Here is a 17,966-nt window from a genome sequence, read left to right on the forward strand (position 1 = left end):
GATGGTGAAAGATAAAAATTGGACACACTGAAAAAATCATGCCGGAGGATTTATATTTTCTGGCTCCTACATAAACCCAGGGCAGGCTATGGGAGTACAAAACACACCCCAAAACTGAGGGGTCCTTCACTCCTCTTCATTTTCCCTTGCAGCTTCTGGAATACTAAATGCCCTTTATTTACCACTACGTTCATTTCACTTCACCTCATAGGGTACACCATACTGATACCAACATATGTCCTAACCATTCCCTAAGCAAAGGGAGGTTTAAAAGATGAAACCCTTCTCAACAGCCTCTTTTCTCTCACCAGACAGCAGCTTGAACTTGTGTCTTCTTCGATGCCTGGCCCTGCAGAGACTCCTGTACAAAGCCTTCAGGAAGCTCTGGCTGGCATACTGGAAAAGCACCAACCTATAAGCACAATTAGCCCGCCCTTCAAGAGAACCTGCATGCAGTGCCCATCGGTGAGTAGCACCAAATGCTTGCAGAAGAATTCTCTTTCTAATGTGACACTTGGGAATGCAAAACAAAGTGAGATTTAGCTGGAGAAGGCTGAAGGGTCTGAGAAGTTTAAGTAGAAAATCAGTACACACAGTGATGGCAAGGAAGGGCCAACAGCAGCTACACATCCAGTATCTATCACTGTGAGATTAAACACAATGGCTCAAAAGAATTCTCTGGCTAACTTTGGCTCGGGCACTAGGTAGGGAGATTGTCCACCAAAGTCTCATGATCACAAGGGCTGCTTCATTTCGTAAAGTAATGAAGTACTAGTGTAAAGACACTTTTTCTAGGTGCCCACAGGGAGAAAGGCAACTAGAGATTCTTGCTCTAGGCAACACCAGGTAGGCACATGAAATACCTACTGAATGTCAGGTATTCTTATAGTTTTCCATAGTTCCTCAGTCTGATTGGAATGTTATGTAGGGTCCCCAAAGTGCCGCATACGTTTTCAAAATGTTATTGTTCATCTGCAGCACTGGAATAAAGGGCTCTCTGAGTAAACCCATGGAGTGTGGTAAGCCTGTCTGCTGTTATGTACTCTGTAATAATACACACACAGCTGTGAATATTAAGACTACTGTACTGAAAGAGGAAGTATTGCCCAGGATACTGGGGCTACACTCCATTGTTTTTGGAAGTGTGATGGGTTCTTTAAGAGCACCTGCACAGTAGCCACCAGCGATGGAAAGAAGGAACCATGAGTGAAAGTTTCATTCCAAAGACAGCACCCCTAACAATGCCCATGTTAAACATTATTTGTATTCTAGTGGTGCCCAGGGGACCCAGCTGAGATGGAGACCCCCTTTGTTCAAAGCCCAGTAAAAAGGATAGTAAGAGCCAGTCTCTGCCCCAAACAGCGTATAGTCAAAATAGATGAAGAGGGGAGGAAAACAGAAGTACAGAAAGGTGAAGTGACTTGCCCAAGGTCATACAGCCATGCAGTGACAGTCAGGATAAGAATCCAGGTCTTCTGACTCCCAGTCCAGTGCACTATCCACTGGACCATGCCTTGTACAGGTTGCCTTATTAAAGTGGTCAGACCCTTGTTAGCGTTCCAAGCCCTCATTGTACCAGCTGGGGCTATTAAACTGTCAATGCACAGCATAAGTTTCACTCTGTCTGCTCTTCAACACATGCTTTGCAGACTAGCCCATTTAAATGCATTTTCTCTGGTTTTGTGATTTTGTGGATGGAGCAGTTGACCTTAGCCATCAAACTTTTCAGTTGCATGTCAGGTTGCATGCCAAAGGCATAGCCCTCTACTCCATTATGAACCCACTTTCCTGATTGGTCAGAGGTACTGTCTAGGTCCTTGTCAGGTGTTTGGCCTCAGTAACTAGTCCTGGAGGTTCACTGCTCACATGCTTTTCTTTAAGAGCTTTGATGATTGAAGGTCAGGCATTGAAATTATTAGCTTTTCAAGGCTGGCGCTTTAACTCCCCTGCTTGATCTTTTTCAAAGGATGATGGGAAAACTACAGCAGGAGGACACCTGGTATCTGGGACTCCTGAGAGCTGAGTAAGGAGTAACTTGCCTTGCAAATAGAGAGGCCAAGATTCAGCTCCCACTTCTCATTCTTCACACTGTAGTTCTTCGCTTTGTAGTTTCTGCATGTCCAAAGTTGTCAAGTCCACCCATGTTCCCTGTGAGGGAGCAGAGGTGTTTAGTAGCCTGGAGCCACACCTCTGTACTTGTCAGCCCACGTAATATAAATGGAGTTGAACTGGGTCAATACAAGGCACTACAGAAGCAAGGCATGCTGTTGATGCAGAAGGTAGTACGCTTCCCTCTGAGTCACTATTTAATCAGTGTCCCAGTCTGGTATTGCAAGGGGAGGGGGGAAATGATGGAACATTTGCTGCTGGCAACTGAGATCTTGGTTGTCTGTGGTCATTAAATATCTCATGGAACTTTTTACAAGAATAGAGATATTAGTCCTGTCCAAATTGCAGCTGGACCAAAATATTCTGCCTACCAAAATCCCCCTTGCAGTGACATGGTATTCTTTATTTCTGTCCTAAATATTTGGATCTAATGTTGTTGCTATCTGTGGAAAGGCTGCCAATGTCCATGCCAGAGATAGCTGCATTTAAGGGATGGGTGAAATAATCCCTGTTTTTATACTGTGCACATTTTGTCCCATGCTATGGCATCTATATAAAATTGCATTTATTGATAATATGAGTGTTTGTTTTCAGCTCAAAACATATTTGAGGACTCTTGGTAACAGGAGAGTCAAAATGGATGTCTCCAAGGTGTCAACAACCTGGCAATTCCACAGGTTCATCCAGATGTTACGTGATGCCAAGAAGAGGGATGTCCTCCAGCTGCTGAGGAAAGCTCCGGAGAAGATGGTGTAAGTAAATTCCCCAGTGACTGTCTGTTCAGAAAAGACAACAGCCATTCTTACAGACACCTGTTCACAAGGCAGTTTCTGGACTCATTTTAATGATTAACCACATTTCATTCAGGCAGATGCGAAAAGGGCACATTATCATTCCCAGTATCTCAAATGACCAGTCTGAAGAAGTTCAAGGGCCACTTTTTTTAAGGACTTGGCCTTTTTTTACAAGGTACCATAAGCTAATTGAATGTTTTTGATGCAGATTCAGCACATTTTAGAGTAAACGCTCTGGGGAACCTTTCAGAGACACATGCCCCATATAAACGCAGATCCCTGCTCTACATGTCCCATTCAGTAATTCCAGGACAATGTCATTTTTCACTTCCTATGCTGAACTGTTGCATGGTGTCACTGTGCGCTTTTAAAGGCTGCTGCCTTCCACTCAAGAGGTGGTTGCATTTCAGTGCTAGGTGAAATCTATATGTGATTACATATATATGGTTCCAGTTCATCAACTGCTGTAAATTAGCTAATTTTTGGATGAAAGCTTCTCCATATGGTAGCTTATTATTTATGTGTATAATTTATCCAATTGAAGCTGCAAAGGGTGTTTATATAGGTAGAATGTAAATTGAACTGGAATTACCCTGCACACTTTTGAAAAGCCTCTGGACCAAACTTAGCCCTGATGTAAGTAGGTGCAGTTTCACTGACTTCAATGGAGGACTGAATTTACTTCCTTTTCTGGAACTGGGGGAAACAGAAACTAGGGATCATATTCTCAGCTGGTATATATCAGTGTGAGTTCATTTGACTTTAATGGACCTATGCCAGTTTACACCAGTTGAGGATCTGGCCCCAAATGCTTCCATCCTCCCCATGTTCAGCTGTACATAGCGCACATAATTCGCTTTCTCCTCTCATTCCAGTACCTTCTTCATTGATGCTGCAGTAGCTGCCCAGTCAACAGCTTCCTTGGCAGCTCTCTCTGAATTTCTGGATTTTAGCAACAAAGGACAAGTGCCCCTCCTAGAGCAGTTTCTCTATGCTGCAGCCTTCTCTCCTCGGCCCTCAAAAGAACTTCTGCGCCTGGTGCTAGTAAGTCAGAGGCATTTCCTCTCTCCCTTTCTGCTCTTTGGTGATCCTACTACTGGATTTGGACTTCATCCTGCTCCCATTAAGTTAATGGAGAAACTCCCAGTGACTTCAGTGGAGCAAGATCAAGCCCTCACAAAGGAGAAAGATAAAATACTAAGTATGTCCTTTGTCCATCCAAGCACTTAATGAAGGGACTTCAGAAGCAATCCTCATGATTTTGGACAAAACATTGCTCTGTATTAAGGGGAGCAAGTTGCCTAGGTGTATTGACTAGAACTGGTTGACATTTTTTCAATAAGATGGGGTTTTTCCTCCCATCAGAAATGGTTTGTTTGGGAAATGAAATTTTACATGAAAAACTGTTGACTCTTTTTTTTCATTATTTTTCAATTAAAATTTTATCAAAATCATTATGGAAATGGTTATTAACATGTTAAAATTAAGGAAAAACAGGTTTGATAGTCGTCAAAAAATCAATAATGATGTTAATTAACATGTTAATAACAATTGGGAAAAAAATTCAGACAATGAATGAGTTCATTTTGATCTCAAAGTGGAAATAATTCTGAAATGTCAACATTTTTTACAAATCTTTTTTTCTCCTCATTTTTCAGCCAGTATTGATGTTGACATCTCAATAACTCTACTTACACAAGGCTACAGGGAGTGGGGAGGGAGGAAAGGGAAATGAGGAATTCTGTGAAGCAGCCCCTAAAACCATGGTTAGCTCTGGCAGCCTAAGATCAGAGGGGCACTGAGAATGATCTCCTGCCACCATGTTGTTATGTAGGAAGGCAAACCTAAGATGGAATTGGAGTTACTTTTTACATTTCTGGAGTAATCAGTGGGCCAGTAGGAGTATTCCAGGCTGGCCTCAGGACAGAGCACAACCTCATACCGTCCACAGTAGTGGAGCCTATGAGAGCTTGGAGGAAAGGTGTTTTTACAACCTCTGTTGACAAAGACTTCCTTTGCTCAACAGTAATCCAATTATGGCCTGGAGTTGGCCTTCAAAGGGAAGCCTGTGCCGCCCTCCTCAGCTAGAGTTCTGAGACCTCATAAAGTAAAAAAAGGGTTTATAATGGAGGGAAAAGCTGTCCAGGATCTTTAGGACTCCATCCAGGACATGCAAAATCCCTCCAAAGGGATTAAGGTGGGAGAGGAAAATTCATTTTTGTGTAAAATCCCTCTATTTAAGATATTATTGTACATGAATACTTGAAATGGGAATAAACACTCTGAGGAAATATGTGGCATGACTTTATATCAGTGGGCTGATATAGACAGTAAAAGCTTAATTGCCTGCTATGGAAACCAGAATATTGAGGGACTAGGCCAAGGCAGATGAGAGCAAAGCTAGAGAGACTCTCTCACTAAACCCTTTGGGGGTTATAACTAAAACATATTCTCTCTCTCTCTCTGTCCCTTCATCCTGCCTTCATTTCTTTACACCCACTCTCCCAGGACAAGCTGAATGGAAAGGAGTTAGACCCTGCCATCTGGGAAACAGGCATAATTGTCATTGGCACTCTAGCTGGCAAGTTGTGCCGGATGAAGCTGTGTGGATTGCAGGTGGGTTTCCTGACATGATTGCTGCAGTTATTCATTTCAGCCCTCCCCTTTTTTCCCCACAGCTGCCTGAAAATTGTGTCATGCTTCTTTTTCACCCTGCTCTGTTTCTGCCTCCTCCACATAAACAGGAAGTAGGACTTGGAATGGAAACTGTTCTGAGAAGATTAAGAGACACCAAGGAGAATTCTGAGATAATCATTTACCTGTTGTCCCTGCAGAATGCCCTGCTCCCAGAAACCATTCCTACCCTTCTGCATTATGCAGAGGAAGGGTCTTCAGGGGTCTCAGGTACAGCAGTATCTGCCCTACAAAGGTTCTCCTCTCAGCATATCACTGGTGAGGTATGGAACGAGCCTACTTAGAATCAGAGCTTTTCCTTATGCATTTAAAACACCCTTCCATGAAACAGCCCAGGTGTCCGTGTTCCAGGAAGTGTATGGGATATCATTCTCACCAAGTCACTTTGTAACTACCAGCATTCTCCATCTATCACATCTGGGATAATGCTTCCTTAAATTTTAGCTGCTATTCCCAGAAGTCCCTCTGTCCTGCACTGAGAAGGAAATAAGTGGTGTGCTTGCCCCATGGTGCTTAGATGGATGTATCCAATTAGCAGAGTCTCCGTCTGATGACTGGACTTGCTGAGGCTTGTTCTGCTCATTACTGTAGCTGATATTAACTGGGAGCTTTGTGGCTCATAGGCATTAGCCATACCCAGGGAGCCAGAATGGAGACTCCCTTTACCCAAGTCAGTAGGAAATGTGATAGTCTTTTCAAATCTGACAGTAGTTCCATAGATCTCAGCCTATCTTTCTAACACCTAGTGGTCTCTCAACTTTTCTTTCCGAGAGAGCATTCTTCATGCTTTGCCACCACTGGGAGAGATGCCATCTAGATTAGGAACAGGAGGTGGCTCTGCAGGGCTTTGGTGATGACTATACTTCCGGTTTTTTTCCTGGAGTTGTAAATAGTAGGTCTTCTGTTGAAAGCCCAAAATCTAGGATTCCACGTGCAAAATATAACATGAAAGTGTAGTGTGAGATGCAATAATTATATATTTGGTGTTAGGAATGGTGAGAAGTAAAGTTTTAACTATATTCTGGCATTAGGTGAAAAAGGCAATGAGGAGGATTTTCCATCAGAAAAACAGAAACTATGAAAAAACCTCTCGACTGGCTGCTGCTGAAATTCTGTTGGACAATGAGCCTTTGCCCATGGACCTCACCAATATCCTACTGGCCACCAGAGAGCTGGAAGCAGAAATGTCAAAATTTTTACTTTCGAAAATCCAGACTAGTTTACATTCTCACCATCACCCAGCCAGGTGAGTATGGAGACTGGAAAGTATTAATTGTCACTTTAAGACCCAAATCCCTTTTTCCTTTCTTCCTCTAAATACCCTCCATCGCCTTCCTCTTTTTCCTCTCTTTCCTTCTCTCCAACATTCTCTCTCTTCACTCTCATCTGTTAGTCTTTCCTTTTTTGTTGTTTTTTCCCTTAAGCAAACTAATTTGATTTAAGTTCCCAGATTTGTTGCCTCAGTCCAGTGGTATTCTATGTGTTGAAGGCAGTAAACAATATTATACGGAACACCCAAATGACAGTGTAAAAACTGTAGAGGTGTTCGGAAGCTAAACTCCAGGGTTGCAAGATATCTATAAAGTATGAGCAATTATATTAGTCTTTCCAGATTCTCAAAAAAGCCCAACCCAACAGCTGACTGAAATGCAAAAGTTTTTGAGCTGGCAAATAGTGATAGACTCGAGGAGCTCAATCTATTTAGCTTAACAAGAGAGAAGATTAAGGGGTGATGAGATCACAGTCTGTAAGTACTTACATGAGCAACAAATATTTGATAATGGGCTTTTTAATTTAGCAAACAATGGATAACAAGACCCAGTAGCTGGAAGTTGAAGCTGGACAAATTCACACTGGAAATAAGATGTAAATTTTTAACAAGGAGAGTAATTAACCACTGGAACTATTTAAGGCATGTAGGGGGTGGATTCTCCCTCAGTGACATTTTTTAAATCAAGATACACTGTAATTCAAACAGGAATTATTTGGGGGGAATTCTGTGGCCTGTTATATATAGGAGGTCAGCCTAGATGATTACAGTGGTCCCTTCTGGCCTTAGAATCTATGACATATCACACCAATGTATTTGAATACATTTATTCAGGTAAAAAAGTGAATCTAGTTCAAAGGTATTCACAGTTTCTTCATTCATTTTCTGCAAACATTCATAACAAGCAACTTTTCATTCACAAAAAATATATGCACAAAGGGAAAGTGTTGTAATGCTCCAATGAACAGATATTCACAGGAGTGTTCACATAGCTATCTTGAAAGCTCTTTGGGGATTTGGCAGTCATCCAGTCAAGAAAGAAACAATACCATGGTCATCTACATAACAATCACATGCTCTGATGGCAAATCATTTGTAAGCAATTCACAGAGCAGGATATGTTTGCACAAACCAGTTCTTAAATCATTTTGAATAACAGACTAAATCATAAAAAAAAAATCAATCCGTTTGCGGACAATTCACCAATAGAAGAAGATTAAGTTTACTGACCACATTGGCCAGTGTGACTACTTCAGCCATCTCTAGCACATCACATTCTATTCTTGTAGGAATATAACTACACCCAGACTAAGGAAACCCTGAGCTAGGAAAGGCTTTTATACCGTTTCACAACTCCACTCTGTTCTACCCTCTCTCCCTCATTTTCTTCTTCTGTCCTGCTCCATGTTCTTCTGTCCTTTTTATGCTGTAGAACCATCAATTACAACCACCACCAAGCCTCAAACTTATGCACGTCATGAATAGTTGCCCATGCCATATGGGATATCACTGAGCTATTTTCTCCCTCCTTTGGGAACATACAAAAGAAGAGAAAGATTATAAAGGAGCTGGTTTCAGTAAAGCTGTTTTTATGCCATTTAAATTGTTCTCAATATGTTGTTCATATATACATACATATATTTAAGTGCATGTCTCCTAACCTCCCTATAAAACCTTCCATAATGGCAGCTGCCTTTTCTGAGTTTTGATTTAGATTCAGGTTTCAGAGTAGCAGCCGTGTTAGTCTGTATTTGCAAAAAGAAAAGGAGTACTTGTGGCACCTTAGAGACTAACCAATTTATTTGAGCATAAGCTTTCGTGAGCTACAGCTCACTTCATCGGATGCATTCAGTGGAAAATACAGTGGGGAGATTTATATACATAGAGAACATGAAACAATGGGTGTTACCATACACACTGTAACGAGAGTGATCACTTAAGGTGAGCTATTACCTCACCTTAAGTGATCACTCTCGTTACAGTGTGTATGGTAACACCCATTGTTTCATGTTCTCTATAGAACCATACACACTGTAACGAGAGTGATCACTTAAGGTGAGGTAATAGCTCACCTTAAGTGATCACTCTCGTTACAGTGTGTATGGTAACACCCATTGTTTCATGTTCTCTATGTATATAAATCTCCCCACTGAATTTTCCACTGAATGCATCCGATGAAGTGAGCTGTAGCTCACGAACGCTTATCCTCAAATAAATTGGTTAGTCTCTAAGATGCCACAAGTACTCCTTTTTGATTTAGATTCAGACACTAGATTTTCCTCTTTTTCTGCCCCACCCATACACACCTTTTCCTCTGTTTTGTTCTAGGAAAGCAATGAAAGAAATTCTGAAAGATCCACAGATCAATAATTACAACTACCTCTCCAAAACTGGCAGTTCCTCTTCTTTCTCAGGACCCTTGGCAGGTGACAGCATGGACAGATTATGTTTAAGCTCATCTCAAAGACCAAGTGAAAGTACCTTTAGGCAGAGTCTACTTTTGGAATCCATTGTCAAGGAGCCCTGGGAGTTAAAGGGGATCTCTAACTTGTGTGACTGTCCCAAATTTAAGACGAGGTGGCGAGAGTCCTCTGTATGTGTCCTGAGATGTCTAAGCACATTGGTTATTTCTCCACTAGCTCTAGTTGCATGTACTTTAAAAGCAGTGGGGAAGGAAAGGAGGTGGAAGGATATGTGAGGGAAAGAAACTGCTATGGTAGGGCCACCACAATCCAAAAGCTGGCTCTACATGTAGAGCGTAAAATGACTCCTTTATGGAATGAGGCACCAAATCAGTCAGACATGGTCACATTAGCAGAGCCATTGTTCTTGATTCTTTACAAAGCGTATCACTGCTACTCTGAAGCTTTGTGTGGAGTGATGTCAGACACACACCCCATCATCCAAATACATCTGTTTCTGACATACTGCTTGTCAAAGGGCAGCCCCATCCTGGAGCACCCTTCTATGACAGTCACAGCATGCCAAGTATGCCTACCTCAGTTTCCCCTTTCAGAGGCCCCAGTAACTCCACTTCAGGTTCGCTTAAATCATACCCCTACCACACCCAGGGTATATAGTCCTTAACACCCCATTCTTCCCAGCAGGCCACCTCCCACACCACTTTCTTTGCTGGGAGTCTTTCCATGCCATACTCCAGTGTCTTCCACCACACCTAGGCTTCTTGTCAGTCCTCTTCTGTCTCTCTGCCAGGATACCCACCCCAGCCCTTCCAGCTTGAGTGGAATCCCACTTCTTCAAAGTAGGAACCCCTTTGTTCTGGGAGGTCATCCTCACCAGGGGAGAATCCCTAACTCCCCCATCCCTCTCACTGTTCTGCTAGATCTAGGTCTCCAGGATGGAAGTGCCAGTAGGTAATCCCCTCTGCTGCTCCCTAGCCTTCAGCCCTCTCCAGCCCTGAGTTGCAGCTCTCCAGCTTAGAGCCAGCAGGCACTTCCCTCAGCTGATCTCTGGCTTTCAACTCTCTCCAGCCTTCCAACTCCATTGCTCTGGTTTGGGGAAATCAGCCAGTAAAACCTCTCTTATTGCTCTCCTGCCTTTAGCCTTCCCCCAGGAACCACCGAGAGCTTTCTTCCAAGACTTTTCCACAGTCCCCTGGTCTCTGGCAGTTCTCACCTATTCTTTTCCTGATTGACTCGGCCAACTCTAACTCTCCAGGTTGGTTGGGGTGAGGGTCAGAGATGCTTGCTCGCTCCTCGTTCCACCACCACTTCGTGCCATATCTAGGGCCCAGCCAGGTACCCTCTTTTAAGCCCAACTTGGGGAGTCAGCTGACCAATCACAATCTTCCTCTTAAAGGACCAGTGCCACCGTGTGGTACGTCTTCCCACATACTTTATACAAACACTGATCATGCCAGTATCACAGTTCTCCCAGAATCTGCTACCACGAAAGATTAGCCAAATCTGGGACCTAAACCTGTGGTAGATCTCTTGTGTGATAGAACACTGCTGCTATTGCTAGGCCAAGAGACTAGCTCTATTCCTAATTATTTCTTAATTCACTAGAGTATTTTAATAAGCTTTTCAAAGGGGCAGATCCTCAGTTGATGACTTGACTGGAGCTATGACAATTTACACAACCTTTATGATTTGCCCAAATATTTTTATCCCCACCCTCCAGCTCTCATTTCTGTGCCCATTCATATCATTTCTCCCTTTTACCCTTTAACTGTGTTCCTTTGTATATCCCCAAAGGATGTTCTGGGCATGCAGAGGCAAACTAAATGGGAGTCAGGAACATTTTAGGGCTAATCCTTTGATTATTATAAGTTTGGACAGAGATTAAATTTTGCATCCCTCATATTTCGGCTTCTTGGTCAGACTGTTAATTGTTAGTGTATGGGACTGTGCTGTTCATCTACCATAACCTGGAAAGGAAGAGATATTGAATATAATGATATGATCTGAATGGGGTTGGTACTGACCAAAAGGCCTCTAGCCTTTTGTCTGATTTACCCAGAAACCCAACAGGTTATATAACAAAGTAATGTTTCCTGCACCCCCATCAGAGCTCTTCTGTACTTTGAGTTATAATGCCACTGAATTCGACACCTTGAACACAGAAGACCACACTGGACTTCTCTGCAATCCCATGGCAGAATCTTCAGATCTTCCCATTATATTACATGGGAGGCCTCCAAACTCTTTATTTTCCAGTCAGATAGTTGCAAAGTGTCCCGCCCCTTAGCCATTATTGGAACGTTTTAAAAATGGATGTGTAACATTTTCCAAGTGATGACTGCTGTACAGCTCTACTCGTTGGTGTGTCTTTCTGTCTTTCAGTCACGGATGACATGCTGTCCACTTTCAGTCTGGAGCTGCTATTCACTGAGAGTGGTGGTCTCCTGCGGAAGAGTGTCTCAGGTTTCATGCTGCAAAGCCATGGCCATCAGCTTCAGGCAGCTCAGGTCTGCTATCAGTTTTTGTCCCTAAATGTGAAACACTTTAGAGTGACTGAACAATAGATACATGTGCAGGAACCCAGGACTCCTGCATTGTGCCAGCCATTCAATATCTCCTCTTTAACCTTCCTTGTAGGCCTGGTGGGTTCCTAATATTTGACTTCATGTACCCATTCAGACGCCCCCACAATAGAGAACACCTGCTACATCTAGCCACACATGGGAAGGCTCAATACCTTAGCTGCTTAGCTGTGTTATTCACTGTTCTGAAGTGGGAACCAGGGCAAACCTGCTGTTTGACATTTTAAGAGTGCCTGTATTGAAGGTTGCTCACCTTGGCTAAACATCCTGACACGTCAATATTTTCCTGACAGTTTTATTCATCATCTATCTATGGATATATGGGCCCATATCCTCAGCTGGTGTAAATCAATCTCATTCCATTGACTTCAGTGAAGTTGCACCTATGTATGCCAGCTGAAGATCTAGCCCATGGCATCTTCAAAAAGACTGGAACAGAGACACTGCTGTTATACTGATGTTTTAAAATTTACTACTACAAAGACTGAGTGAAATACTGGCCCCTAAAGTCAATGGGAGTTTTGCCAGGAACTGGTCCAGGGTTTCATCCTAAAAAAGTCATAATAACTGTTATTCTGAATGTCCAAGTAGAGGTTAGGTGAAATCTGGAAGCCGCTAAGTGCCCCTGTATTTTGAGAAACTTTCCTCATACGTTCATGCTTAGTGTGAGACACAATTTTACATCATGGTCTGATCCACACTTGACACAGTGCAAGGAGATCTGAAACCCGTCTAAGATTTCTATGCTGCTAATCACTCTATAGGATTGATTGCAAATGGAATCTTTTTTCTGTCCATCTATCAGAGTTATATGGCCCCCGTGACTGTCGTATCTGAGCATCTCACCATCTTTCATGTATTTATCCCACAATGCCCCAGTGAATGAGGGAGTTACTATTATCCTCATTTTACAGATGAGGTACTGAAGCACAGAGAGCTTAGGGACATGCCCAAGTTCACTGTGATGGCGCAGGAAACTAAACCTAGTCACCCAAGTCCCCAGATGGTGTCCTAACCACTAGACAGCCTTCCTCTCTACTTTAATTAACACCCTTAAAATAAACAATATCAAATACTAGAACCTGATTCTCCACTGCTTTGCCACCTGTGTTATCATTTACATTTGTCCAAAATTGGTGTAAAATAATACCGAATCAGATCAATAGCATTTTGCAATCACTTTGTTCAACTTAAATGATTGCTCGAAGGATAGGCCAGTGTTGTATCAGGCTCACTGAGCTTTAAATATAATCACTTCCCAGTTCACTAGGCCCACGGGTAGATGTTACCTGAATCAGTAGTACAGTAATGTAAGATGCCAACCAACTGCTCTCAATATAAGTGTTTCTATCAGCATATCAGCAGGTTCTTTATCCAGCTTTCCCTAGTGGAAGTAGTAAAGGTCAACCCTTGAGGAAGCCTTGCCTTGTACAGCACATTTTCTCTGCTTGTGTATTTTAGGTCTCTGTTGAAGCCCAGGGGTTAGAATCTGTGCTGGGAGAGAGTAATACTGAAGGAGAAGAGGAGCAGGAGCTCATGGCTGGGATGTCTGCCATTTTCTTTGAAGTCCAGTTACGGCCAATTGTTTTCTTCCAAGGGTATACGGATTTAATGGCCAAGGTCCTCTTAAGCAGCGGAGAGCCAACCAATGTGGTCAAAGGGAATGTCCTGCTGATGGATCATGAACAGGTAATGGCTGTATGATATGAGGGCCTTCCGTCATCCAAGCTGCCTGTTAAACAGCACCATGGTACACTGCAGCTTAGTGAATATTCTGGAGGAAGCCTGCTTGCAAGCCATGGGCTCATGCCTGAGATTCATGATGGTGCCAAATCTAACCATGGGATGGCACTGATCAAAGGATGTTAAGATTTGGTTTTCTGAATTGGCTTATTAGAGGTGGGTTCTGCACTGCTATGTGGGAGACCTGGCTTCAATTCCTGTCTTCCCCTCCCTAGACTAGTAGGCATTGGGAGTGCAAAGTTGGCAGCGTCCCCTCTGGCCAGCTGCTGTTTAATATTTTTGTATGAGCACCTAAGATCAAGAAAAGTGCTTCCAAAATAAATATGCTCTTTTCTGTTCTACAGGCAATTCCACTCCAGTCTGGACTGCAATCTGTGGTTAAACTTCAGGGGGCACTTGGGTTAGATATTTCAGCCAACATTGATATGAATTTATGGGAGCAAGAATCAAGAACAAGCATCAAAACGAGGTAAATGAGTGAAAACTTATTTAATCTCTGAACACTCAGGAGACTTAGCAGGGACTAGCGTAAATTAGAACAGCCTTAGAGCTGCTCCAAACATTAGAACAGACTCAGGGCTGCTCCAACTTAGGCTGACTTGTAACAGCCCCCAAAGGGCTATTTTATATAATTGGCCAAAGATAACTAGAGCTCCATTCCCCACTGTATTTTCCACTGCATGCACTCGATGAAGTGAGCTGTAGCTCACGAAAGTTTATGCTCAAATAAATTTGTTAGTCTCTAAGGTGCCACAAGTACTCCTTTTCTTTTTAGAGCTCCATGCTTTCCAGCCATGCCTTTCCCACCAAATACACAAATGCACATCCCATGCTGTGAGGATGGGGGCTTTTTTGGGGGGGAGAGAAGGAGGGAGTTGCATAGAGTATCCTATACCTCTATACCAGCTGTGAGAACTACATCGGTTACACACCCCTTTAAATCTACCCCATTGAACCTATATGTTCAAGGATCCCACAAAAAGAAGTTAGCAACTTCTGAAAGATCTGCCTCCCCGTGAACACAGACACCCGTCACTTATCACTGTCTTTAGGCTCCCATAGCCTGTGCTTGGGATCAGGCTAAAAGCCTCACTTTGATAGATGGGTTTAATTAACATTTTTTTGCACCTCCCCTTCCTTCGGGATCAGCTGCTGACAAATTAAGAAATAATGAAATCATAGACTGCCGGCATTGCACAGACAGTATGTTCCCCTGGGAGGCATTGATCAGTGACAGGATTTATGCTTTCTCCCGTTGCAGGGGTGGACTGGCCATTGATTTCACAGCAGAAATCGATGCCCCTTTCTTTCAAGCCAGTGTGAAAAGCCAGATGGAGGCAGAAGCCTCAGTCAATTTTGATACAGCGGTGAGATTTTCAGGGAATCCTGTGCTCATGTGTCTGCAGCTAAGAGAGGAGCAGCTTCCTTACAGGTAAGATGAGGCACTCTAGTCTAGGACTACTAGGGTGTGGAGTTCTACTCAGGGGTGGGGATTAGGACACTCCTACTGTCACGGACATTCTCACTCCAGACACAGTGTTTAGTTTGTGATTCCCAGTGGCGGGGAAGGTGTGGAGGGAGATCGTGCACTACTTCTCCCTGTCCTCCTGACACTAGAATTCAGTTCAGAACCTTGACAACTGTGCTCCCTAGTTCCAGTGGCACTTGGCCTTCCGCAATATCATGAGCATCTGAGATATCCGGGGATACTAAACCCTCAGGATACAAGAGGAGAGGTTATTATGAAAACCAGTTCTCACCCTCCCACTAAGCAGCAAGTTATTTATTGCCCTGTTTCTCGTAGCACGTGGTAGGAGTTTCATTGCCCAGAATTTGACTTAAAGCAGGTTCTGTTGAGTCCCTCCATTTGGAGAGGTCAGTAAAAGGTTAAAGGAAGCCTTGGACAATGCTGGAGAGTTAGCCAGCTTAAGAAGTACTAAGACAAGCCCTGTGCCCAGAAGAATGCTGGGCTGTCTTTTTCAGTATTGTGGCAATTAACCTCTTTTATACTGTAACTGCTGGTCCTAATGCCAATATTGATTTTGTCCCAGATATAACATCACCGTTTTATTATGCTGTTACTGATAAATCCTTCATGGCTCCTTCTTAACATAAAAAAGTGTCAAGCAGTTTGTTGCTGCTGTATGGCATCAGAGGCAGATACCACTGTTCCTATGACTTACTAGCTGACTTGAGGTAACAGGGCTGAGTGTAACTGTCTGAAATACTTGCAAATAATAGATGGATAGGTTCCCATAGAAAAGCCTTGGGCCTCCTAACCACCCCAGAGATACATCAGGGACATGAAGGGAACCTCACCTACAGGTCAGGCATCAAAACAGGGAGAGAGAGAAGCTCTTGGATCCAAGGTCCTTTCCCACTGAGGAGTGAAACTCTTGAGGAGTTATTCATTTCTCCACAGATTTTCAAATCTTGCTACACAGCTTTTCCTGGAAGTCCAGTCTGCTCCACTCTCCTGTTCAGTGTGCACTGCAGACTAGTGCCAGAAATCAACTCATTCTCTAAGAATCTTCCCCTTTTCAGTCAATTGCTGGGAGCAGAGGGATAACTTGAGACAGCAGTGGTTCATCCTCCTACTGAAACATTTAGGCCCCGTCCACATTATAGGTGAAACTATCAGCAAAATTTCCCTGTCCAGTGTTGTGAAATGTTGGAATTGTTTTAAAGTGTGCTAGTTAATCTGTGCTAAAGATTACATTCATAGCAGCCTCTAGCATGGTTATACAACATGGATATAATACTGTTTTCAAGGGGCAATAAATCCCCATTGACAGAAGTCAAGAAAAAACACCTGTCAGAATATGCCATAACAGTCCAACAGATCAAACTTTTAAGGAATGAATGAGGTATGAACCCATCAGCATGGAACATGCTGATTTGAGGAGACAAGTTGGGTCCAATCTTGTATGATTCTAAAGTCTCCTAACTACTTTGTTGTTGCTCTTGTTCTGCTCCACAGAGAAATCTTTACAATCTCCGAATCTTCACTGAACCAAAGCATTACTGTTCGCAAGGGGAGACGGGGCATTATTGCTGGACGTGAGCTTTCCTTGCACAGGGCCAACTCCGAGATGTGCAAGATCCTGTTGACAGAGACAAAGGAGTAGTAGAGGAATCAATGTGTGCTGGGTCTGGATTTATCATTCCTCCCTTTTCCTTGGTCCCAAATTCTCAATGAGCCACATCCATGAGCCAGACCCAGGACTGATGTGGGCAGCCCAGAGCCCTTTCTAGCTCCCAAAACAGTCTGCTTTTTACTGACTGCAATAAAAACAAGTATCCCTATTGCAAGAGAACACGTTGAAATCAGGGTGCCAAATGTGGTTGGGACATGAATCCCTAGAGTTCATCAAGGCAAGTCCCTTGTAAAGGGCCAGCTCTGAGATGTGCACGATCCTGTTGGCACAGTCAAAGGTACAGCAGAATTAACATGTTCTGGGTCTGGCCTTAAGAATCCTTAAGACACCAAGAAAGGAGAGAGGTAGAATGTTCATAATCATGTACCCTTCCCTATGATGGTCATTCTCCATATGAGATGGTCCCTTAGAAGCAAAACTGGGCCATCATAAACCTCATAGCTAAGACCCTTGCTTTGAGAGTCACAAGGTGAATTTCAGGCAGTCTTAAGAAAGTGTTCTGAGAGAGGATACCCAGAATGGCATGTTAATCACACATTTCTTCTCACTCACCTGAGTAACCACAATCAAGTGAGCTCTCTCAGAGGGTCTGGTCAGAACTTCCCGGGGCTGAGGAAGTGAATGGAATCCAATATTGCATGATTTGGTGACTGCGATAGTGGGCCATGCATGTGGAAAGGGTAGCTTGATTTTGGGGGGTACTTGATTTTTGAAAAAAAAGCAGCAAAACAAAAAAGCTGCATAATCTGTCAGCAATTATGTACATTCCTTTTGGTATAATTAAAAGTGTTTGTATCTGAATAGTTGTTCATCTCAGTTCCCTCACAACTTGAACTTCTTCTGCTTGATCCTCCAGTGAGTTCATGCTCTGTTGCCAAGGAAATGACTGATGTCAGAAATAGAGAAAGAGAAGATGACGCTGGTAGTGGCAAATCCTTTGTTTAAATAGGGAAAATTCAACTCTGGCATAACTTCTCATTTTAGGGGTTAGATGGATGAATTTGACCCACACAATTTTCAGTATTAGCAAGAATAATTAAACACATTATGGAAAACTAATGTGAAGGTAAATAGGGTTGTGCTTAAGTAGGGTGTGTTTATATATATATATATATATATGGCAATTTTTCCCTTGGCAAGACTCCTCTTTTAAGGGAATGGAAGTCTATTAGGGATATTACTTCTCATTTCAC

At 43.0% G+C, this 17,966-nt stretch overlaps 1 protein-coding gene across 2 annotated transcripts in view; it reads left to right on the forward strand.

Moving 5' to 3' along the window:
* Nucleotides 1-17,574, forward strand: part of LOC125640317 (microsomal triglyceride transfer protein-like) — a 30,345-nt gene extending 12,771 nt beyond the window's left edge. For both annotated transcript variants that reach the window (XM_048858776.2, XM_048858777.2), the window contains 12 exons: nt 312-465; nt 2,704-2,861; nt 3,779-3,947; nt 5,412-5,519; nt 5,648-5,860; nt 6,629-6,843; nt 9,196-9,293; nt 11,673-11,797; nt 13,334-13,561; nt 13,960-14,084; nt 14,877-15,047; nt 16,596-17,574. In XM_048858776.2, the coding sequence (XP_048714733.1) occupies nt 312-465; nt 2,704-2,861; nt 3,779-3,947; nt 5,412-5,519; nt 5,648-5,860; nt 6,629-6,843; nt 9,196-9,293; nt 11,673-11,797; nt 13,334-13,561; nt 13,960-14,084; nt 14,877-15,047; nt 16,596-16,743 (1,912 nt within the window). In that variant the 3' untranslated portion in view covers nt 16,744-17,574. The remainder of the gene's footprint in view (nt 1-311; nt 466-2,703; nt 2,862-3,778; nt 3,948-5,411; nt 5,520-5,647; nt 5,861-6,628; nt 6,844-9,195; nt 9,294-11,672; nt 11,798-13,333; nt 13,562-13,959; nt 14,085-14,876; nt 15,048-16,595) is intronic.
* The last annotated feature ends 392 nt before the right edge of the window (nt 17,575-17,966 follow it).

This window comes from Caretta caretta, chromosome 7 (assembly GCF_965140235.1).
Source record: "Caretta caretta isolate rCarCar2 chromosome 7, rCarCar1.hap1, whole genome shotgun sequence".
In the NCBI taxonomy this organism is placed as follows: Eukaryota; Metazoa; Chordata; order Testudines; family Cheloniidae; genus Caretta; species Caretta caretta.